The sequence below is a fragment of the Phodopus roborovskii genome, unplaced genomic scaffold, assembly GCF_943737965.1.
Source record: "Phodopus roborovskii unplaced genomic scaffold, PHOROB, whole genome shotgun sequence".
In the NCBI taxonomy this organism is placed as follows: domain Eukaryota; kingdom Metazoa; phylum Chordata; class Mammalia; order Rodentia; family Cricetidae; genus Phodopus; species Phodopus roborovskii.
The window spans coordinates 2,295,992-2,311,737 of NW_026126575.1; the positions used below are offsets into that span (position 1 = coordinate 2,295,992).

At 47.8% G+C, this 15,746-nt stretch overlaps 1 protein-coding gene across 1 annotated transcript in view; it reads right to left on the minus strand.

Moving 5' to 3' along the window:
• Positions 1 to 9,078, minus strand: part of Podxl2 (podocalyxin like 2) — a 28,763-nt gene extending 19,685 nt beyond the window's left edge. Inside the window, exon 1 of the mRNA XM_051203328.1 lies at positions 8,914 to 9,078. Coding sequence (XP_051059285.1) covers positions 8,914 to 8,974 — 61 coding nt within the window. The 5' untranslated portion in view covers positions 8,975 to 9,078. The remainder of the gene's footprint in view (positions 1 to 8,913) is intronic.
• Between the last annotated feature and the right edge of the window lie 6,668 nt (positions 9,079 to 15,746).

Consider the following 15,746-nt stretch of genomic DNA (forward strand, 5'->3'; position numbering starts at 1 on the left):
CCACAGGCACAAATTTGAGCCAAGGACCTTGCTCCACATGGGACAATGTTCTCCAAGTTTGCATCCCAGCCTGTGCTGTGATTTGCATCACAGCAAGTTTCCTGGGTGCAGTTTAGTAACTCACCATACAAGGCTGCAGGGCAAAGTCACCAGTGCTGGTGATTCTGTCGTTATTTAGCGTTGTGGAGCTGATTTATCAAGACAAAATAAAGACCAGACTACAAATTAAAAAGCACACCCCCCTTCCCTCTGCCATGGAGAACAGCAGAACTGTATGATAGAGCAAATTCACTGCTAGCTTCGTCACTCCATTCACTGCATGCGTTGGGAAGTCGCTCAAGGACCCCAGGTCTCACCTCCTCACCTAGAAGTTCAGAAGTTAATGGATATGCCCTCTGCATCCTTCCTCAGACTAAAAACACCAGTGGTGTGGGGAGGGTAGATCCAAGCCTCCCCCCCACACTCCCATGCCCTCTCCCCCCTGCACTGGATGTGGACTGTGGCCTGCTGTGACTATAATGAAGGGAAAATTTTCAGTGATGTTTATAATAAAAACAAGACCTCATATTTTCAGGGCCATGTGCAAAGTACTTTACAAACAGTAACTGAATTTTAATCACCTCAACCCCTGATGAGGAGGACAGTGCTTGGCTGCTGATGGAAGGGAAAGGACCACAGCATTCCACCAGAAACTGGGAGAATGTCAGATACATTATGCACCTGTCAGTCAGCCCAGGAATAGCACAGTGACCAATAGGGAAGCATCTGGGTGGGGTCAGTGGGGAGGAAGAGGGCCAGAAGGGGAGGCAGACTGGGTATCACGAAAATGAGGTTAGACTTGTCTTCCCTGCCTGAGCTGAGGGGTTCAAGCTCAGAGATGTCCACTCTCAACAAGCTCATCCACGGCCCTCACTCTGAGCTGTGGGGCAGTGTAAGGAGTATGGTTTTAACTCCCGCCACCTGGTCTGGTCCCGCCGCCGCGCCAACCCCAAATAACACATTGAGACTCTGTATTTGATATTATGCTGTTGGCCAGTTACTAGTTTCTTATTGGCTAGCTCTGTCTTAATTATTAACCCATTTCTATTCTCTCCAGACTCTCCATCTTGACTCCTCCTTACTACTTCCTATTTCCTCCTTGTCTCCTAGTCCCTCCTATCTCCTTTCCTATTGGCCAACAGTTCTTTATTCATTAACCAGTATGTTAAACATATATACATAATGGCATCTCCCTTCAGGGCAGGGGCTGTGCTGGAAGGTAGGACTCAGAGACACCGCTATGCTCTACCTGAGAAACATCCAGTGGCTGGGGAGATCTGGCTCTGAAGCTGGGAATCATCACATCCCTTCCAAAGCAGCTCTAGTTGTTCCAGATACCAAGTCCAAGGTCAAATGTCCTGCTGCCAGGTGGGCCTGGCTTCATGAAGCTGAAGCTATGCTCCTGTGCCCACATTACCAACTCATATATGGGAAAGGATAGGGCATATCCATAGCTTCAAGACACTGAGAGGCCAGAGGGAACCACAGCAATCTTCTTGGTACCCATCTCCCCCTTGATTTCTAGAAGAGGATGCCATGAATCCTTTTACTCTCATCCCATCAATAAGGAGACCTAAAACTACTATGGGGAAGAGCAATATCATCCCATGATGGTTTGTGAGTCAGGTTTCTGGGTATAACACAGAAACCACCCAGGTGAAAGGCTCTTCTCTGAGGCTCTGGGGGTGGTGGAAGGGTTGTCCTCTAGGAGGACACACCTCTGAAATGCAACTTTGCAGTTCCTCCCTTGAGGCTAAGTCCCCACTCCTCAGACTTGAGACACTGTACCATCTTCACAACAGGCCTCAGGATTTTGCAAGCTTTATTCTCATAGGACTTCGGCCAACCTGCTAGGCTACCCTGCTCTAGAACAAGAACCCATTAGAAAACCACTGGGTTAGCAGTGTTCCAGCCGAAAGTCCCATGTGACAAAGCCAAGCTGACGTGGAACTTAAAGGAGTCTGGCTGAGACCGGAAGTGCCAGGAGATTCTAGATGCACTGCCAGCCCAGAGTCATGAGCTTGTTCAAAACCAGTCCCTTTCAAACCTGAGCCAGTATGGGCTCGCAGGGTGGTGGTGTGTGTAAGTTAAACAGAAAGGTGTAGTGAGATAGTCCTTCTGTGGCACTGACCACGCCCATCGGGGGCCTTATTTACCGCGATAGAAAGGTAAGCCATGGAAAGGCTCTGAGCCCAGTTGTTCTTTGACAAGCCCCAAGAATCTACAGTTCTAGAAAGTTAACAGGTTGATGCTTCTACTTTGGGATCACATCAAGAATTTCTGGGGCTTGGAACTAGAGAGATGGTTCAGTGGTTCTTGCCAAAAACATTGGTTCAATTCTCAGTACCCACATGGCTCACAACCATCTATAACTCCAGTTGTGGGAGGTCTAATGCCCTCTTCTAGTTTTGCCAGCACCAGGTACACACATGGTACATGGTACACAGATATATGTGCAAGCAAAACTAACAATAACAAAAGGAATTTCTGGAGTTTTTTGTTATTGTTTTAAATTTTACATTTATTCATCCTCTGTATGTGCTGTGTGTGTGTGTGTGTGTGTGTGTGTGTGTGTGTGTGTTTGTTTGTGTATACATGTGTACATGTGCACAGATGTCAAAGGGCAACTTTAGGGAGTCAGCTTTCTCTTCCACTACATGGGCGGGAGAGGCTGAATTCAAGTCATCAGCCTTTGTGACAAATGCCTTCACCTACTGAGCCATCTTGCCATTCCAACAAGTTCTGTTTTAAATCCTGAAATTTGGGGTGATTTGTTATATGGCTCACTGGTACACTGAGAAAGGTTATAAATGGAGTTCTTTCATGTCAGAATAGGGTTTGAGCAACTGAACTCCATTCATTCACCCATTCATTCATTCATTCACCCAAAAATACTTTTTTTTTTTTTTTTTTATAAATGCCAGCTTTGCATCAGGCATTATATAAAGGTCATTCAGATACAGAAATAAGGAAAATATAGTCCCTGACCTTCAAAGTGCCAGCTTATAGTGGAGCACAGGAGGAAGCCAGATCATCCTAGCATAGTAACAGGTACATAAGAGGCCTAAAGGTGCAATTGCAGAATGATAGCATGGTCTGTGCTAGCAGACTGCAAGAGAAGGAAGGAAGCTAAGCAAGAAGTGCTGGAAGGTGAGCAAGCTAGGACGACTGTAAATGCTCATTCCTCATTTCTATCTGCAGGGATAACAGCGGTACCCCAAGGGAGCACCCACCCATACTCCACATGTTACACTGCAACCAAGCAGTCAAGGCCACATTGCTGGAATGAGGTCCACACTGCTCACAGCCCAAAAGGCCAGTTTTGGTAGGAAGGAATTGTGTCTATTCAAAGGCCAACATCTTGAGAAGCTCCACTCTCCCAATATGCTGGCCCATGGACATCCTTTATTCCTTTCTATCAATTCTTTCCAGAGACAGTTCCCAACAAATCTTTTAGGTATTTCAGGATTCCCTACCAATGCTCACTGCTACACTACCCTCTAAAGCAGAGTGCCACCAGGGCCCAAGTATACATATGACTCACCCAATGTTCCTGGCTCTGTATGGATGAGTAATACTGTTGGTCCACAGACCACATTTTGAATAGCAAAACTCAGAACAGCTTTCTGACAGCCAAATCTATACCTACTGCCCCACCAAAGACAACACAGCCAGATCCTTTAAAGCAACAGAGGGGCTTTCCATCAATGGACACACCCTGGTATCTCTTCTCCACTCTCTACAGATGGTTACAATCACTCCCCATTCATGCCCTATGCTTTAAACCGAATTTCTAGTGTTTTCCAGGACATGACAATCTCCTTTGCTTTCTTCATACACACTATGCCTTCTGCATGAGTATCCATTTATTCCCATCTTTCCCCCACCTGATTCTTAAAAATTTATTTTTATTTTCCTGGAATGTGTGCCTGCATGTACCATCTGCATGGATACAGGTAATGTCCATGGAATCAAGCTGGAGGGCATTAGATCCCCTGGAGCAGGAGTTGTGAACCTCAGTGTGGGTAACTGAATCCAGGTCCTTCCTCTGTAAGAGCAGCAAGTGCTCCCAACTGCTGAGCATCTCGCCATCTCTCCAGCTTCCCCGCCTGCCTAATTCTTATTCTTGCCCTGGACACAGCTCTCTCTCTCTCTCTCTCTCTCTCTCTCTCTCTCTCTCTCTCTCTCTCTCTTCCTCCCTCCCCCCCCCCCCCCGTCTCTCTCTCACACACATTCCTGTTGCATGCCTGTGAGTGTGTGAGTATGCATGCACATGCAGAGGGCAGAGAATTTCAGATGAAATTTTCTACCATTCCTGCTTTATTCCCTTGAGCTAGGGTCTCCCACTGGCCAGAAAACTCCAAGAACCACCACTCTCTGCCCTCAAGACCTGGGTTACAGTGAGGTGAAGCCATGCCCAGCTTTTTCTGTGGGTGCTGGGATTCTAACTCAGGTCTTCATGCTTGTACATCAATCACTATTATCCACCAAACCGACTTCCCTGTCTCAGATATTTTCTGAGCAGCCTTCCCTGGTTACGTGCCTGGGCAGGGTGCCATTCTCTGTTATCACAGTCTCGGCCCTGCAGTTTGCTCACCCATTGGCAACAATCATATACCACCTCCCACCCCCACAGATGGTAAGCATGTAGTGTGTCCCTTGACACTATAGTGTCTAGCTTCTGATCCACACCAGCACTCAGCAAGCCCTTGAGTGAATAAATAATAATCAGGTCGGACCCTCCTGTTTTACAGATGGAATCACTGAGGACTCATGGGATTGAGTTAATAGAAAGAGCTGTAATTAGCTGCTTCTCCCCACAGGAAGGTCTTACAGATGTTCTGTGAAGGAGGTTTGGGAAGCAATTATTTGCTGGGCTGAGCTGCTTAAAACAATATTCAAGACAGCATAGCTACCCCAAGGGACATAAGTGCCAAGGAAGGAAGACAGTGCTGAGGACTGGAAGGTATCCCTTTCCTTTGGACACTGCCTGGGGTTCCCACGGCCTCAGCCGTGGGGGGTTCTGCCTTCCTGCAAAGTGCCTCTGGAACGCTATCCACCAGGTCGTATTCACAGGTCCACAGGGCCCTGTTTAGAAACACTTCTATAAACTGTCCTCATTTATTTAACACTTATTTTCTAATTAAAAAAAAAAAGTGAAACAGACTCATAGATTCCTGTCCATCCAGTGCCAATTAAAACTGAGAGTCACTCATGAGGAATGTGTCATCTTATTGGAGGTAAAATTCATACAAGAAGGTTAGCCACAGAATCATGTGGTCACTCCTGAGTTTTTGGTCTGGGCCAAGTAGCATGCCAGGCCCTCCCTGGTGATACAAAGGTGGACACTGGGCAGTCTCTGCCTGCAGGGAAACTAGCAGTTTGGGGAAGAAATGGAATCTAAATTGTATACAAGATACCAGCTGCTACAACAGCCCTCATTTGCAGAGCAGCCTCCCCAGGGCTGGGGGGTGGGGATGGAAAGGAGCCAAATGAGAGAAACCAATCTGGAAAAACTCATTCATGCATCCCAGGAAGAAGGAAGCGTCAGGTGATGAGGGATGTGTGTGCTAATTAAACCCTGAATATTGTACAGGTTCCCAGGGTGCCTGTGCAGCTACATTTCGAGGCCATGAGGAGTAAAGCTTTATCCACACACTGTATGTCAGCAGGGATGATAAGAAAGACTGCTTTAGCAATAGCAGGAAAAAGTTAGTCTTCCTCAAGAATCTAGGACTCACACTACACATAGATCCTAAAGAGATGTTCGCCTCAGAGTCTCTGCATTACCTGCTCAGAACCTAACTTAGCTGGGTGCAGTGGCACATGTCTTTAATCCCAGCATTGGGAAGCAGAGGCAGGAGGACCTTTGTGAGTTCGAGGCCAGCTTGATCTACATAGTAGTTCCAGGACAGCCAGAGAGCTACATAGTGAGGCCTAGTCTAAGAAAACAAAACAACCACAATAAAACCAAACAAAGAAAAATAAACAAATGAAACTTAAGTGGTAGAGAAATGGCCACAGTTAGCAGGACCGGGAACTGCCTGGCACTTCAGCCAGCTACCTCCAAGACTGTAGAGCTGTGCACTTCCCATGGGGGTGGGGGTGAGGCACATGATTCTTGCTCATCCAGGTCTGTGTGCAGAGTATGCCCTGGGTCTGCACCTGGACACTTCCATGCCCCAGGTGGAAGCTTCCGCTCTCCAACTCTACCTGCACTCCAGCATCCAGCAGTGCCCTACCCCCATCTCCTCCTCTTCACCTGCTTTTCCTGGTGGTCTGTAGGCATTAACAAAGACTGAAATCTCACTTTTAAAACAGGGGCAGATCTGATATTTCACTGGTTTTCACACTTTCTCAACCAATTTTCATTCTCTGGAAGGCATACTCCTTGCAATGGCTGCTCTATCTTTATAGAGAGACCTCAGTGTTTTCAAAGGCCTTGGTAGTGGGTAATCACTTCGGCAAAGTGTATGCTGGGGGTGGGTGGGAGGGGTGTGTATTGCTTTTCAGACCTGCTCACCACAAGAGGACACAGAATAGAAGGAAGCCCTGCCCTTTCTTCAGATAATTGTTTTTTTTTTCTTCATTTAATAATTAGTCTGTCTCAGTGGCGACCCCACCTGATTAACAATCCCAGAATTACGCCCAGTGTGATTAATTTTCTTCCTTGAGCTCATTGCTTTTTCTGTTACTTCATCACCCCAAAGGGAGGCAGCGAGGGAAGAGCACACAGGAAGGGATAAAGGGGATCAGCCTCAAGGGAAATCAGATCCAAAGAAGCTCAGAAAAGGGGGCCAAAGAAACAGGCAGATATGTTAGGGTCAAAGAAAGCCAAGGCCCAGAACCCAGTGTGCCTTCCTGCGCTGGTCCCTGGTCCCGCTCAGTCCTGGCAATCTCGTCTGTTTACCACCAGCTGCACACGGCCCTCCCCTAGTCAGCAGCTTTCAAGTCAGATCCCCCCTAAGCCCTTAGCAGACACCAGCATGGGAGGGTGGCTGGGCAGCATCTGCCACTCTGCCCCCACAGCCCAGAGTGGCAGCCACAACAGAAATGCTCTCACCCCACCAAGCTGCACCCACACCCCCCACCAGCTCTCCACTGATGTGTGCTGTAGAGACTCAGTGCTTAAGAAGCATTCTTCTTCTACACAAAGGTGTGAAAGAGAGGCACACAGAAAGACACACATGTGAGTGGGGCCGCGCCGCGCGGGCGCAGGAGCGCAGGGCTCGTGCTGGCAGCGCCGCACGAGGAGGGAGAGCTTGACTATCATCCCACTGGTCACTAGGATGAAGGCCATGAGAGCCAGGCCTGGGTCCTGACTTGTACTGCTGGCAGGATTGATGTGGCTCCGACCCAGAGAGACAGCAGACCTTCCATAGAGGACTGTATGCATATGCAAAAATGCAGGTGGTCTGTGTAGATGCTTGATGCCAAAACCAAAGGACCCCCCCTCAATGTTGTTAGGTCCTTTATTCATCTCCAGGGGTAAAAATGTGCTCTTGCTAACTCAGCCTGTTCACAACAGGCACAGCAATGTGAGGGGCCAGCCCCTCTCAGCCTTTTTGTCTTATTTTATTTTGTACCTATTCGTTTAGAGACAGGGTCTTGCTCTGTAGCCCAGACTGGCCTTGAAGTCCCAATCCTCCTGCCTCCTTAGGTTCCCAAGTGCTGGAATTACAGGTACACACAACCGTGATCACCCCTCACAATTCCCTAGACATCTTCCTAGGGTTTTATCATTGACAGTCCCAAAGTACAGACCCATCACATGTCCAATCAAGCAATGCTGACTCCTCCCCTCACAAAGAGCCTCTGGAATTTGCATACATTGCACAGGGTGGGTCTTGGTGGGGTAACTGCCTGAGCACTGGTAGCCAGTCCCATGCCTGTCTCCACTGGAAGGGAGGTGACACAAGGCTATTCACCCAGCCCCGCACCCTGCTCCTGTACCACACCAGTCTTAGGATGGGGTCCCAGCTCCACCCTTCTGTGAGAAGCAGCTCTACTATGTCCTGATCTGACCCACCTTTGCTTCAGCCTTCCTCCCTCCCCTTCTGTGGTGGTGGCTTGCCTCTGAGCCTGTCAAGCTCTTGTGCCCGCCCCCTACACACAGGCACACACCCCTGAATCCCATGTCTACCCTGGGAAGCTGTCTCGTTCTCTCTCACGCAGACATATCCATTTCTTACCTGCCTCAGGCCCCGACCTGTCACACACCCACACTAAAGAGGTACCCGGTACGTGAAAAACCACGTACAAGTCTCACACACAGCCCCGTGTGGCGGCAGTCTCTGTAGCAGACCTACCCCTTTGTCAGATCCTAATAAAGTTGCCCCGCGCAGTCGAGGACACGCGTTCACAACGACATGCACACGCCTTCCCAGGCAAGCTCCACGCACATGTAAACATACACCTCGGCCAAGCAGCTCTCTCGGCCCCCCGCATCCCCGGCCCACGCGGCGTGGGGACTCGCTGGACTTTTACGATGCGATTTCTCCAAGGGTGTCACCCGTGTGCTTTCGCCTCCTTGCTGCGTCTCCCTGTACCCTCGCGCGCGCACACACACGCACACGCCCCTCTGCTCGGTGGCCACAAACTGATCACCTGTCACCTGTCACCTGGCGAGGGGTGGGGCGCGGGCACCTTGGTGCAGTGGCCCCATCACCGCCGACCCTGAGCGCGCGCGTGGTACGGAGCATCCAGCTCCCCGGACACGGCGCTTGGGGGGGGGGTCCCCGCTCCAGGCCCCGTGCTGCCGCCGCCTCCCCGCGCGCGGCCGACCCCGCGCGCCCCACAGCCTTTGTTCTGCGGCGCTGCCAGCACGAGCCCTGTGCGCCCTGCGCCCTCACGGCGCGGCTCGGCCCCACTCACCCGCGGCCAGCAGCAACAGCAGCGGCGGCGGCAGTCGGGCGGCCCGCAGCGGCCGGGCCATGGTGCAGCGTCGCCGCCCGCAGCCGCAGCGCCGCGGCGCCCGGGCCGGCTTCGGGGGCGCGCAAAGCGAAGGCGGTGGCGCGCGCGCGCCCCGTTGGCCCGCGCCCCCGTCACTCACGCTCCTAACCACCCAATCGATGCAGTGGGTGGCTGGGGGGCGGGGTCCTGCTGCGGAGTCCGGCTTCGCACCTGCACATTCAGCCTTGTGCACTTTGCTACCAGGGGACATCCCACGAACCGGGTCCCGCACGCTTTGTGCAGCAGACCGGCCAGCTGCAGTGTAGGAGAGAAACCAGGATTAGCCAAAGTCTGCTGGGGCACGTGGCCTGGGGTTCTGAAGGCCAGGGAGGACCAGGCTTTGGCAGAGAACCTGGGCAAGAAAAGAGAGCTTCGCTGTGCCAGGTATAATTTATTCATTTTTAATTTTTATGTGTTTTGTTGCATGTATGTATGTATGTATGCACCACCATATGGGTGCTAAGAACGGAATCCTGGTCAGTTCATGCTCTTAATCTCTGAGCCACTACAATGTAGTTTAGACCCAAACTTCCAGTTGGCTCTCACAGCACAAGCAGATTCGTCCCTGTCACCAGATCCAGATATCTTGTGAGAGTTGCCTTTCCCTCTAGTCTGTGCTTCCCCTTGACGTCAAGTTCACTCCTGTGCTAAGCATGATGGAGGCAAATAAGACAGACATTGCTCTTCCTCAGTCTCAGGAGAACAGAAACATTCCTCAACTTGTGGGGCCAGAGCCACAGCTGTAAGAAGGCTGGTTAAGGACAAAGGGCAGCAGAGAGGACCCTCAGTCTGTTTCTGTAGACACAGTCATAGGAGGAATGCTGGGTAAGCTGGGTGTGGGAGAAACCATTCTAAATAACAGGGAAGCTCTGGCAATCTCCAAGAAAGGTGCCCTGGTTCTTCAAGGGACAGTGAAAACACCTATTGGAGCAGAACTGTCCAACACCCATAATTTTGTGGGATTTTTATTTTATATACAGTAAATTAGGGAGAAAACTTGTGCAAAATAAATTGCAGCCAGACATGGTAGCACATGCATGTAATCCCAGCACTAAGGAGGACGAAGGTTAAGACCAGGTAGGTCTGTTTAAGCTACATTTAGAGTGTCTGGGGCAGGGGACACTGGAGACATGGCTCAGCAGTTTGCTACTCTTCCAGAGGACCCAGGTTTGGTTCCCAGCACCCACATTGCTGCTGTCTTTAATCTGGTGCCCTCTTCTGGCCTCTGTGGGCACCTGCACACACATGACATATAGTCACAGAAACACTCTCTCTCTCTCTCTCTCTCTCTCTCTCTCTCACACACACACACACAGAGAATAGACTGGAGATTGGCTTATTGGTTAGAAACACTTGCTGGTCTTACAGAGCATCTGGGTTCTGTTCCTAGCACCCACAGACTGACTTAGAATTAGTCTTAACACCAGTCCCAAGGGATCTGGCAACCTCTTCTGGCCTCTGTGGGCACACATGCACTTGATGCACAAACATTCAGAAGACACTCATATTCATAAAATAAAAACTGGTACATTTAGAAAGCAAAAATCCTTTTTAAAAGGTAAAAAATGTTATTTATATTTTTGTCACCTTAACTGGCACAGAACTCCCAATATAGAACAGACTGGCCTTGAACTCACAAAGATCCACCTGCCTCCACCTGAGTGCTGAGATTAAAGGCTTGTGCTATGACCTATGCTGGATTGCTGGATGTTTTTGTAAACTATATTCATTCTCACTGCAGGAGTTGTCATTACAGATGTACTTGGATCTTCTAGTCTATTTAGAGATACAGGATTTAAGAAGGTACGGGCAAGACATGAGCTCCAAGGGAAAGAACAGAGTGGACATGGTCCGTGACATGTATCATCATTGGGAGAGTGCACAAGACATATTTAGCAGTTCTGTAGTGTATCCTTCAGTTTGAGGACCCTGAACACAAGGAAGTGACTGATTTAATGATACGAGGCAAAGCAGCAACAATCGGAATACAGGACTGCAGGCGCTCTTATCCTTCACCCAGCCTGAGGGCAACCTGACTCCTGGCCTACATAATCTGATGGGCAGTGATGGTGGGTCATGCCCTACAGAATGAAGGTTTGTGGATGTCAGGGTAAGTGTAGACTTAGTCCTGTTAGAAACTCATTTCTGAAGTAGGAATCATGGTCCCAATAGGTCTCATGAATAGTAGTGGACAGGCACTTGAGACAAAATAAACAAGCAAACCATCAATGACCAGGGAGGAGGTTATTGCTGGTATCTGGGGGTGGGGGGTGGTGATAGTCTAACCCAGGCTAAGCTGTGAGTTAAGTCAGTGTTCCACTGAAATGGAACCAACAGGACCTGGAGAGTGACCACAGTGGCTCATGTTTGTTGACTGATTATTTTTGGTGCTTTACTCTAAACACAAACTCAAGTTAGAGAGGAACCACTTTGTATAGTTTCTGTGCAATGTCAGGCCACCCAGAGGACACAGGCATGGCTTCTTAGTTAAAGACGCCATGGCCACAGCAACTCTTATACTCAGTCTCAGAGGTTTGGTCAACAATTGTCATGGTGGGGAGCATGGTGGCATGCAGGCAGGGATGGTGCTGGAGCTGAGAGTCCATCTTGACTCAAAGGCAACAGGAAATGGACTGTCAGAGTGAAGCTTGAGAAAAAGACCCGATGCCCACAGTGACACACTTCCAACAGAGGGCGTGGCCCAGATCAAAGGTGTGCCCTCCAGCATTAAGGTCTGGATTAAAGGTATGTGTTATCCAGCCTCCTCTAAGACCCCACTTTCTCCAACAAGGCCACACCTCCTGATAGTACCGTTCCCTGAGCTTATGGGGGCCAAATACATTCTAACTCCCACACATGGGATGCTGGGACTAAAATGAAATGTTCAGAAAGATAATGGCCTTGCTCTGAACCTCATGGATGTTATCCTTGCAGTGACCATTGCTCACAGGGGTGGGAGTGGGGGTTTGGGGGGGCAGTATGGAGAAGAGCTGTTACAGGGGTTATCTAGTTTGGGAAAGAGATGAGACATAGCCAGTCAGCATCTTCCCTGACCTGGGCTCTTCAAACTGCACTGTGCTATTCCTTTATGAACACTGTTGACCTGCATCTCTTCCAGATCATTCTTGTTAATTACAAAGTTTAACCTCTCCCATCTCTGGAGAAACTACCCCCATCCCAAGATAAGCCGATGCCCTGGGCGGAGGATATCTGCTTCCCCTCCTGAGAGCAAAGGGAAGACACATGGCCAGAGTTCTGCCTCGTGTTCTGATGGCGGGCAGGAACACAACTGTGAGGAATACTGAAAAGTAAGAAGCAAATGACAGGGGCTAGAAAGATGGCTCAGCAGTTAAGAGTGTTTGCTGTTCTAGAGAGCCAGGGTTTGGTTCCTGACACCCACATTTATTGAAAGCTACCTGATCTCCAGTTCCAGATCTGACACCCTAGTTCAAGTACATGTGTGTACACACATGGCATATACTCATGTACACACACACACACAAATTAATATTTTTGAAAAGTATCAAAGCTGTCTTAGTGAGGGTTTCTGTTTCTGTGACGAAACATGACTAAAGCAAACTGGAGAAGATATTTATTCAGCTTACACTTCCACATCACTGTACATCACTGAAGGACTTGAGCTCAAACAAGGCAGGAGCCTGGAGGCAGAAGTTGATGCAGAGGCCATGGAGGGGTGCTGCTTACTGGCTTGCTCCCCATGGTTTGCTCAGCCTGTCTTCTTACACAACCCCAGAACCCACCTGTCTAGGGAAGACACCACCTACAATGGGCTGAACTCTAACACATCAATCACTTATTAAGCTGTCCTAGAACTCATTCTGTAGACCAGGATGGCATTTGAACCAGACAGATCAGATTTGCCTATCTCAAAGGAGTGTACCACTATGCCCATCTTACTACATACAGTCCATTCTTATGGGGGCATTTCCTCAATCAATGTTCCCTCCTTTCCAGTGACTTCAGGTTGTGTCAAGTTGACATAAAACTGGCCAGCACAGAAGCAAGTAAGATTTAATCAATAGAGGAAACCACAGGCCCAAATGCATGTGCTTCTAAATAGCTCTTGAGTTAGAGCACATCATAGCATAAAACTCAAGTCTTCTCAAAAATAAATACTGTGAGAATGTTGTGTGTGCGCTGAATGCTAGCATAGTTACCATAACTGCAAATACATGTATTTATTTTTAAAAATGTTAAAAGTGAAGCCAGGCATGGTGGCACCTGCCTTTAATCCCAGCACTTGGTAAAGGCAGGCAGATCTCTATGAGTTAAAGGCCAGCCTGGTCTACAAAACAAGTTCCGGGCAGCCAAGGCTATTAAAGAGAAACCCTGTCTCAAAAAGCCACAAACAAAAATGAACTAAGTGTTCAATCTAAGAAGCTACTTTTAAAATTCCACAAAGAAACAAAAAATCACTAAATATCTATTGTTGAAAGAGAGAAAAAAACAAAAACAAAAAAACAAAAAAAAAACAAAAACAAACAAAAAAAAAAAACAAACCAGAATCTGATAGAACCAATTGCTAAAAGCCTAATATTATTAAAAAAACAAAACAAACAAACAAACAAAACAAAAACAAAGGAAAGCCAGGATCAGTACACTCATGCTGAGTACTCAGGGGGTTGAGGCTGTTCCAGGCCAGGGCTGTTCCAGAATAAGAGTATTTTCAGCATCGTGGCATATGCCTTTAATTCCAGAACTTGGGAAGCAAGAGTCAGAAGGATCTCTTTCCAGAATAGCCAGTGTATGTGATGGATGTAAATAAATCAGAACATGTATAGCATCAGGAATATAAGGAAACGATAAAAAGTACAAGTTTGATTTTAAAGTAAAAACATGACTTATTGATGCTGGCAAGCAAGGCACCTGCCCCCCAAGCTTGACAACCAACCAAGTTTGATTCCTGGGGCCAATGGTAGGAGAACCAACTCCTGACTGTTTTCTGATCTGCACCTGCACACTCACACACACCTGCATGCTGTAGCACATATGCATCTTCACACACACATGCACAAATATTAAGTCTAAATGAATGCTTTTGTGTTCTTGTGTGTAGGCCAGAAGACAAACTGGAGTGTCACCCCCTGGAACTGGCCAAGGAGAGTAATCTGGCTGGCCACTGAGCCTTGGAGATCTGCCTGTCACTGCCTCTCCCATGCTGTGACAAACACACCACTGCATCTGGCAGTCTATGGGTCTGAAAATGTAACTCATGTCCTCAGTGTTTTAAAAACTGAGCAATGTCCCCAGCCCCTAAATGAATGTTTTTAAATGCAATTTATGTTTAGTGAAATTCATCCCAGTAGTAGAAAAGCTAAAGGAATCAATGACAACGGGGAAACAACGAAGATGAGAAATCTATCTCCCATAAGGTAGTAAAGCCCATTTAGAAGCCAAATACCCACAAAACAGTGTCTCCAGAGCAAAGCCCGTGAGTGTCCCAGTTCACTCTGTACTAGTAAACCCTGATACCAAAGCAACAAAGAGAAATGCACAGCAGAAGGCCTGAGCCTATCTCACCCAGCAGTCATAGCCTCACTTAAAAAAAAAAAAAAAAAAAAAATCACAGGATGCCGCCTGCAGCCATTCATCCCAAGTATTACTGCCACAGCAAGGCAGGGCTCAGTTCAGGGACATGACACAACCCTTACTCTCAATTAAGTGATTAAACCTGACATCTCTAGCAAAATAAAAAAAAAAAAAAAAAAAAAAAAAAAAAACTCTTACAAGGCTATAAATTAAGAGGAAACTTCCATGATCCAAAAGAGGATCTCCCAGAAACCTTTAATCAATAACCAGACTTCATGGTGCGTTACAAGTGTGCCCTGATTGATAGTGAGGAACAGAAAAGGACATTGCTAAAACCCAAAATGTTAAATCCTGTGAGAGCTAACTGAATAAAGAAAACGGGAGATCAATGGAAACAAACAAAACAAAAAACACTTTGCAAAAACTCATGAACCTGCTGAGGTTTAAGGGTGAATAGAAACAAGTCTGCCCCATTATGGTAACCACTGGGAAGTACCATGCAAGAGGTATGCATGTGGCTCAGTGCAGCTCTCGCAAGACATGAAGCAGGGATCTGGCTCTTCAGATATTGCTTAAAAAGAGAAGGCACACAGTCTTAACAGCACAATTAAAAGCCAGAAAGAAGCAAACCAGATGAGTAGACTCTAAATGTAGAAGGCTCCGTAGCTTCCAAAAACCAAGAATAATGGATAAACATGTATCTTAATGCAAGAATTCATTACTATAAAGATGTCAGTTTGGTGTGCTGTAACTTTCTGTTACTGTGACCAAGTATCAGAGATAATCAACTCGTAAGGACGTAAGGTTTGGGACTCATTCGAAAGACATGTCCATGGCTTATTGGCTCTAAGTGTACTGAGACAGAACTTCATAGTGGCAGCGACTCACTGACCTCATATTGACTGAAAACAAAGGCGAGCATGCTGGGGTCCAATAACCTCACTTCCTCCTACAAGGCTCCAAGCTGACGAACTGGCAATAAGCCAGACTAGTGTGTACACCTTTAATCCTGGGAGGCAGAGGCAGGAGAATCTCAAGTTGGGTTCCAGGCCAAGCAGGGTTACATGGTGAGACCTTGAACTAAAAAAACTTACATTAGCAATGACTCATAAGGGAGACATTTAAACCCAAAGTACAGAGCACATCTACAAAGCAGATGTAACAAGACCTATGTCTTACTGAAACAGGGCAGGTGGAAAAGGCTT